The 8265-nt window shown below is 32.4% G+C and overlaps 1 protein-coding gene and 1 long non-coding RNA gene across 2 annotated transcripts; both read left to right on the top strand.

The window, feature by feature from the left end:
• The first annotated feature begins 283 nt into the window (after positions 1-283).
• Positions 284-7698, top strand: LOC138189425 (odorant receptor 4-like). The gene is made up of 5 exons (XM_069131481.1): positions 284-561; positions 828-978; positions 3818-4030; positions 4790-4903; positions 7210-7698. Exons 1-5 carry the CDS (start codon positions 305-307, stop codon positions 7378-7380), a joined length of 906 nt encoding a protein of 301 aa, XP_068987582.1. The 5' UTR covers positions 284-304; the 3' UTR covers positions 7381-7698.
• Positions 1019-2849, top strand: LOC138189418 (uncharacterized). Its single transcript, XR_011176039.1, has 3 exons — positions 1019-1164; positions 1567-1781; positions 2473-2849. It is a non-coding gene; the product is annotated as an uncharacterized LOC138189418 (long non-coding RNA).
• Positions 7699-8265: the final 567 nt, after the last annotated feature.

Below are 8265 nucleotides of genomic sequence, written 5' to 3'. Positions count from 1 at the left end.
CGCTTAATCGAGTGAAAAAACGCTGGACCCGATATGTTTCAAATAATCGAAATTCACTGTATAACACAGGATAAATGATTGTTATCGATATGATAAAAAAGCTTTACGAAAGTTAGTAAAATTTCTAAACTAAACTTCCCTTTATCCGCAACTGTGTACTTTAGTGTATTATGTGCATTCTATGCATCTTTCTGCTTTTGAACATCCCTTAAATGTTAAAAATCCGCAGTTTGTTGGAATTTTATCAATGAGAGGTCAAAGTTTCAAACGGTAGAAGCAGAAGGAAACAATCGATTAGTATGAAATGGCTGCGATTAATACAATCAGTCGGTCCGTGAAGTACGGTCTTCATTATGCTGCGTCTTGGCCAGGAGCTCCATTTTCAGTTTTATGTAAACTCTTTTGGATGATCGCCCTTGGTGTAGGGCAGACTCACCAATACAATTATATAATCAGGCATTATAAAGTTCATACTCTTATAGAAATAATAGATAATATAAGTATTTGCCTGCCGTTTAGTTTAGTATGTATAAAATTAGTTATTGCTTGGACACATCAAGGGTAAGTTTTTTATTTTCATTATTCTTCTTGCACTTGTGACATCATATACAAAATATATACTGTACTCTAAATTTTTTATACGAAATAACTGTTAATAACTGCGTTACATATGATGACATTCAACTTGTAAAATTTGTGATACTACAGTCGATACAGTTCACTTATAACATACTCATTTGTAACGGTATTTAAATACTAAATTTATTAATATTTAATTATACATGTTGCGTTACGCAAGGATTTATATCCAAAATATTATTTTACAGCCTGCTTCACAGTATTTTATCAACCATGGAAGAAGAGTGCCAAACGTATGCTGTTATGGATACAAATAACTTAATATCGAAAACAGCGCATTGGTGTTATCGTTTGACGAATATTATAATAAGTACCACTATAGCATCCACGGTTTTTTACGTAATCGGTGTTTTCACTTCTGAGGGAGTTAATGCAACGACGCCTCGAGAACTTTTATTAAAAATGGATTTGCCCTTTGATACTAGCAAATCGCCCACTTTCGAGCTTGTGGTAATTGTACAATATTTTTATCAGGCATCGTCAGCGTTTATATTTGCTGTATTCACAGGTCTCCTTTTGATGATAGTAAGTATTAATATAAATACTTTTTCAATACTATTCGATTCTGCTTATGGGATAAAATATAAAATTTAATTTTCATGTACTTTAAAAATAATCTTTTAATACAATTTAATGAATCAAATATTAATATTAATTTAATTAATTAATTTATTTTCTAATATTAAATGGTAACATAAGTGGACATTCGTTGTTTTTGTTCATTTATTGGTTTAGTTTTTTAGTTTAAGATAGTATCTCTATTAAGTAAATCAGCTATAAACAACATATTTGATAAGATTTTTTAAAATATTGAAATAGCTAATATTGAATACGTATACGTATGTACAGTGAACTACCCAATTATCTCCTAAACTATTCGTTTTTGAAACGAACGTTTCAACTAAAACATTTTATTTCTTATTTTAGTTTTTTATCTTATTGTGGTGAACTATCTTCCGGCATTTACGATCTTTTACTTAGGATCGTAGTTACACGAGTGTTGAAACAATCACTGTCGCAAGGATCGATTTGAAACACGGCTTGGGTTTATTCTTTGTAAATTTCAGTATAATAAGCAATAAATATTCACACGAGCAAGATGGATGAAATTTCAATTTTCAGTCATACATTATTGTAATATCGTAGAATAGCTTCGATTGGAAATCGGCTGAAACTAGAAAAACACCGTGTACGTCGTCCTTTGTGGTTTGTTTATATCTAAGAGCGCCTATGTGACTAAAGTGACCTAGTTCTTGCAGAGGTATGCGGAAAAACGATAAACAGCGTTAGAACAAAAAGGACGGTTTCGGGTTCAAGGAGCGATGACCGAGAGGTCAGAGTGTGCGAGTCGAAAAGCGAGTGTGTTGCGAAGGGCAGAGTTGATCGAGACGTCGAAGAGTAGAGTCGTGAGAGTTGATCGAGACGTCGAAGAGTAGAGTCGTGAGAGTTGATCGAGACGTCGAAGAGTAGAGTCGTGAGAGTTGATCGAGACGTCGAAGAGTAGAGTCGTGAGAGTTGATCGAGACGTCGAAGAGTAGAGTCGTGAGAGTTGATCGAGACGTCGAAGCATAGAGTCGTGAGAGTTGAGCTGTTAGTGTTGCAGAGTTGTTAGAGTTGCTAGTGAGAGAGAGAGAGAAAGAGAGAGAGTATTACCAAATAGCTGTCGAGTTATTTGATGCAAATACGAGCGTTGTATTTAGTTTTCCTGTTAATCAAACATCGTTTTCTGTCTAACTAATATCTGTAATTTCAATCCATTATTAATAAATTATAATAAATCGGACAAAACTATACCTTTAATATATTCCGATATTACATTATTAAAAATGAGAGAGAAAAAAAAAAAAAAAAACACAAGCCGGGGAAGTGTTTAATGCAGAATGCAAAGTCAAAACTACTGGAAGATTATATATAGAATACGTATGCATTTCATACGCTTTAAAGTAAACTGCAAACTGGGGAGGAAAAGCTTTTTAACTCGTTCCATATATTTCGATCAATGTTTGATGAATTCCATCTATGCCAAATCCTTTTAACCGATGTACCAACGTAGGTCGGAAATAATTGGGACCTTTGCATGGCGTGATGAGGATTCTTTCCGCGAAAAGACCTCTTTTTCTTCATCCGAGGTCGATTGGCTAGAGGCTTTTTAATTTTCCGAAATTTTGCTGCTGTAGGAGTAGCTGCACGAGAGGATTGCGTTTCTAGTTTGGTACGGGGACGTAAAAAATAACACTGAGGATTGTAAAGGCTATCCATTATTTCGTAAAAAACAAATGACAAGTCGACAGATCTATGATCAGATCCGTAGGAATAGATAGAATACAGCAATGTCCATATCGAACGCATGACAGACGATGTTGTACCATTTGCTGCCTGCTGTCAACAGTGGGCAGATGTCAAATTTGATGACTGTAACTCACGTGACTGCTCGTATCTCGTATGCAACGAAATGTAATGTCCCTGTGTGAGAGACGTAACGCGCTTCGTAAAATTCATTTTTTCAATGATTGTGCGACAGCTGTGTATGTGGTGGACAGGGTGTCTCATTCTCATTGTCATCATAAGACGATCTGCTCGAAACAGAACAAGTTTTATTTGAAATACTTCTTCAAATAACCCATAATTTAGGAGATATTTGCGTCGATTGGTTAAAATGAATCACCCTGTATGTACAGGGTATCGCGCATAAGGTAGTCAACCGATCAAGGGATGATTCTACGTAGAGACATAAGTGGAAAATGTAGAATAAGATCTTCTTCTTCGAGGCCCCGTTTTCGGGGAAATCGATTTTAAAAATTTATCAAGTATGTTTGAACATGGCTAATTCCGGACTGGACAGGAGAAAATAATCGGCAGGAAGTTATTCTACGTGTAAAAGAAAGTCGAAAATGTAGAATAACATTTCTTCGCAAGACGTTTTGTTTGCAAGAAAAATCAATTAAAAAATTTAGTATGCGCATATACAATTCTTAACTAGACATGTTTAAACCCTATTTTCTTGAAGAAATAATCGTCCTGCTGATTGTACATTCATATCCAATCGATAATTACTAATTAATCAAGTTCAAGTACATTAGTATACGAATGATAAAAATTAATTAATTTTGCCTTGAAAGTGTATACTTGTTTGGGTTGTTTTATTTAACAATTTTATATTATTATTCGTCATTTTTAGGTACTTCATATAGGTTGTCAAATCGATGTTATGTGTCAGACATCGTCAGAAACTCCTTATAAAAATGAAAAACAACTAAAGTTCTTCATTAGCAGGCATCAAGAAATTATTTTATTTGCAGAGAAAATTGAAAAGTTCTTTACTTATATAGCGCTTAGTCAACTTATAACGAATACTTTAATTATTTGTTGCTTGGGTTATCTCATAGTGCTTGTAAGTAATGTACTGATATAATACAAATAACAATAACAATAACAATAACAATAACAATGAGAAAAGTTCATCTAAACACATGCCCGATATGATCCTGTTTTGAATTAACAGCTTGTTTTGTGTCGTAATAGTTGCTTACGTGTTTCTTGGCAAGTTTGATCGTCACATTGACGAAGAGTTTCAATAGTGTCAACTGACGTCTTATAAACGAGAGATCTTAAATGTTCCCACAACTAATGATAGAATGGATCCAGGTCTGCGGAGCGAGCTGGTCAGGCAATGCAGTTACCACGACTTACCCATTTTTCGAGACATTCAACTACTAAGTTGAACTAACTAATGTCTAGCGTTACAAAATAAGCTGTAACTCAAACTGTACTGAATCAGCCCCTGCCGCACTTCCCACATGTTCTTGCTTGTCCCGTACACGCTATATTAACTTGTACTGATATATCAAATGCTAGCCTTTGTTTCATTGTTCATCCCTTATTATCTACTAATATATAAAATCCGAACTACAATATGAATACCATAAAGATATTTTAGACACAGACTTAGGTGAGTTTAGACGTAGATGAGATCATACATAAATACACCTATACTTGACGAGTGTTCGTCAACTCGTACGAAAAAATGTCATTCTGGATTTTCGACATATCGATTCGTGTAAATTTATCGCGTTTCAAACTGTACTACCAGCCGAAAACATTCTACATATACAGTATGTGTAAAAGAGGTTTAAGACATTATGTGTTACAGATAATACATACTGAGAATGGATTCCCTATGTTCATGAAATGCGTTGTATTCTATATCTCCGTTTGTTCGGAAGCATTTGTATATTGCTTCGCTGGAGAGTACCTGAATATCAAGGTTATTAAACAATGTACTGAAATATCAAATCGATCAATTTCTGATTGTGCGATTACCACGGATAGCATAACTAAATGATAATTGATATTATGGTCTATGTTAGATGATACTTTTATAATACATAATGCAATTTCGTTTTTATGATACAAATATTAATTTAGAAAATACTAATTTATTAAACATTATGTAACAATAAGAGTGCAATATGCGATAAGCTTCTCCAATATCTTTTACTTATATAGTTGAAGATAATTATTATCGTATACAGGAGGTTTTGTTATCTTTGTTTTTATCATTACATAGATTATTAACATTAAATATCTTTATTTTTATTACTTGGACTCTTTGATTCTCAGTTGAAATCTACAATTCCTTCACAAATAACAATGTATAAAATATAAATTTTTGACAACTATATATATCTACTTTCGAAAATGCCACGACCAGGATTACTTTCAAAGCAAAATGTTGCAGTACATATTTTTCTCTTCGTTTGTTTGTTGAACAAATTGTTTGTTCTTTATTTACTTTTTTATAGAGAATTATACCACTAACTGGAAAATACATTTTACGGGTAGCCTGTATAGCGATATTAGTTATTAATTTATTTGCGTACTTGGTTATTGCCCTCCAAACATAGTTGAACACGATTTGCATATGATAATGAAGCGACTGGCGAATGTTAATTAGCACGTTAATATAGTTACCAGGACATGGTAATTGAGAAGCACAGTAAGTCGGTAAATTTTAAGACTGACAACAGTTAAATCAATTTCTACTACAATAATCGCTAATGTACGCTTAAATTTAAATATTTATTTTTCAATCGGAGGGTTGAAAATCAGCTTGAATTTCTTTAAAATATAAGCATAAGTTGAGCGAAATAAACAGAAGATATAAATATAGTGTTTCTTCGTTATTATATACACATAATATATGCATTATCTGTTCCATATGTATTAATTTATCATTTTTCTGAGTTGGAGAAGTTTATTGATTTCTTGCCTGGTTATTACGCACGTGTTTAGTTTTCCTTTTCAGTTTCTAGTTAATATCGAATTATAAGCTAATAAAGTCCATTAATATGTTCTAAGGAATAATTCCAGTTTTTGTCCTGGTTTATCGATTATGAAATATCATCTAAAGTCGAGTTGGAACTTCAGTTGACGCTTATTATTTGAGTAAAATCACGACAGAAAGATATAATAAAAATAAGTGAGAAAAGGTAACAAAAGTTCATTTATCCAAGCCGCAAAATAATAGTAGAGTAAATAATTTTATCTTCCATCCAAATAATAATGAAATTGACACACTCTGATCGCTGACATTGGCTATAAATGAAATTGCAGTGTTGTGAATCATATATTTAATAACAAGTTTGATATTCCTCATCTTTTATGACCTTTAATAAGTCGATTGGTATTCTGTATGTCAACTTTTTCAATTTATAGCACGTCGCATATAATGTAAGCAATATCAAAGTACCGCAAACTTCAAGTACTAGTTGCACAATTAACTTAACAGAATTGCTAATTCGAATAATAAGTGTGCCAACATAAGTTTCAACGTGATGGTGCATGTAAGAGCGTTAATTGCCACCCCAGCGTATTTTGTTTTAGTATATCTCCAATATTTGTATTTTTTTAAAAATACAAGTATCTCATATAGGGTAAAACGGGGTATAAAATGAAAAATAAGCTGTCTTATTTTGATATAATGTTTACGAGGAAATATGAAATTGTGACATTATAATCGAAAAATAAATTTTCGTTCTTTGGGAAATACTAAAGCTCGACATCCCCCATTTTTCCTGTGGACCCTTCGCATGTCTACAACTACTACATACTTTTCATACTTTACTATGTATACTAATTCTTCACCAAGCGTACGTCTCTGCAATGAATGTCTTGTAACTTCCAGATACATTTTCGGATTACTTTTTAATTTTGCTATTATAACTACAATAATCGTGCGTAAACTGCATTACACTGCGAATGAAACTTCAAAAACTTATGTATAATGCACGCAATGTACTCATAAAAAGGTCTTGTGGTAAGCAGAATACTTTCGCGAGACGTCGCATTCATTAATTAGAATGACAAAGCTGTGCAATTTTGAGTTATGAATCTAAAATTGCAAGTTGAAAAAGGAACTAAAGATACGTTGACCGTAATATGTAAATATTCTCTACGCATGTATACATATAGTCTATTTTACAAAAACGTTAACTACGTGTATAACCGTATATAATCTCCGTTTTACCCTATTATTTGATATCCTATTCCTAAAATTCCATTTCGTTTTAGAGTAAATTGATTGCGGACACTGCATATGAATTTCTTTGGTACGATACACATCCAAGCAAAAGCCGACTTTTAATACCTGTGATATTAAGATCTCAAAGAGGATTTAGTTTCACTCTTGGGAAATTTGCAAATCTTTCCATGTCAACCTTTGCGGCTGTAAGCTGTTTATAATATGTGTTTTGATATAACATGTCATTTGAAATACTTACGAGAAAATTGACGATAATTCAGCCGAAGAAATAACATTTTTTCTACTTTTAGATTATGAAAGCTTCAGGATCGTACATATCGGTACTACTTGCAATGACTTGAGAAAGAGATTCGTAAATACTATAGAATAGTTTATCGTAATTTACATATCTTAAATTAATTAGTAAAAAATTGTTATAGTGCAGAAAGGCACAATATGTCGTATATGTAAAAATAAAGACAAAAAGAAATGCTAAATGTGGAAGATTCATACGAAGATCACGGAAAAGAAACACGATAAGTACAGTAATTAAAAAAAACATATAATAACAGTAATGTAAATATCAACTTTATTTCTAATGTCCTTCGATATTTTGATATTAACACAAGCAATATTTTACACTGCTTTTTCAAATTATGAGAAGGATAGAAAAAGAACACGTGTTTAGTGTCAAATCAAGTAAGAGAACAATTTTAACAACACCAGACTAATTGACAATATAATAAATTAATAACTATAATAAATAAATTAATAACTATTGCTCTGTAAAAAATAGAAAATGCGACTCGTCGTTTTCTTCCACCGTAGTCTTCATATCTAAATAATTGCTCCTAAAGGTGTTAATGGTACGAGAAAAATAGTTGATTAAAGATTTTATATTTAACACATTAATGTACAGGTTGTCCTAGTGTTTAAAGAACATCTAAACACTGTATTTGTTTTTAGCGACATAAGAAGCGTTTCAGACACAATTTGAGTGATTTTGAACGACAAATACCGTAGGAGGAACAGATTTTTTACCGTCGTTTTCTTAAAAAATTTCAACACCATCGTCATTATTTTGCAGACAAGAATAGGTATCTTTT

The sequence above is a fragment of the Bombus flavifrons genome, unplaced genomic scaffold, assembly GCF_040668555.2.
Source record: "Bombus flavifrons isolate JBK064 unplaced genomic scaffold, iyBomFlav1_principal scaffold0040, whole genome shotgun sequence".
Classification (NCBI taxonomy): Eukaryota; Metazoa; Arthropoda; class Insecta; order Hymenoptera; family Apidae; genus Bombus; species Bombus flavifrons.
Note: the sequence above shows the minus strand (reverse complement) of the source record. Positions and strands in the feature narration are given on the sequence as shown.

Excerpts from the sequence above, each read along its gene's own strand:
- LOC138189425 (XM_069131481.1), top strand. The coding sequence starts at position 305 with ATGGCTGCGATTAATACAATCAGTCGGTCCGTGAAGTACGGTCTTCAT. Across the intron at positions 562-827 it reads ATTGCTTGGACACATCAAGG|CCTGCTTCACAGTATTTTAT; the intron begins GTAAGTTTTTTA and ends ATTATTTTACAG. Across the intron at positions 4,904-7,209 it reads GAGAGTACCTGAATATCAAG|AGTAAATTGATTGCGGACAC; the intron begins GTTATTAAACAA and ends ATTTCGTTTTAG.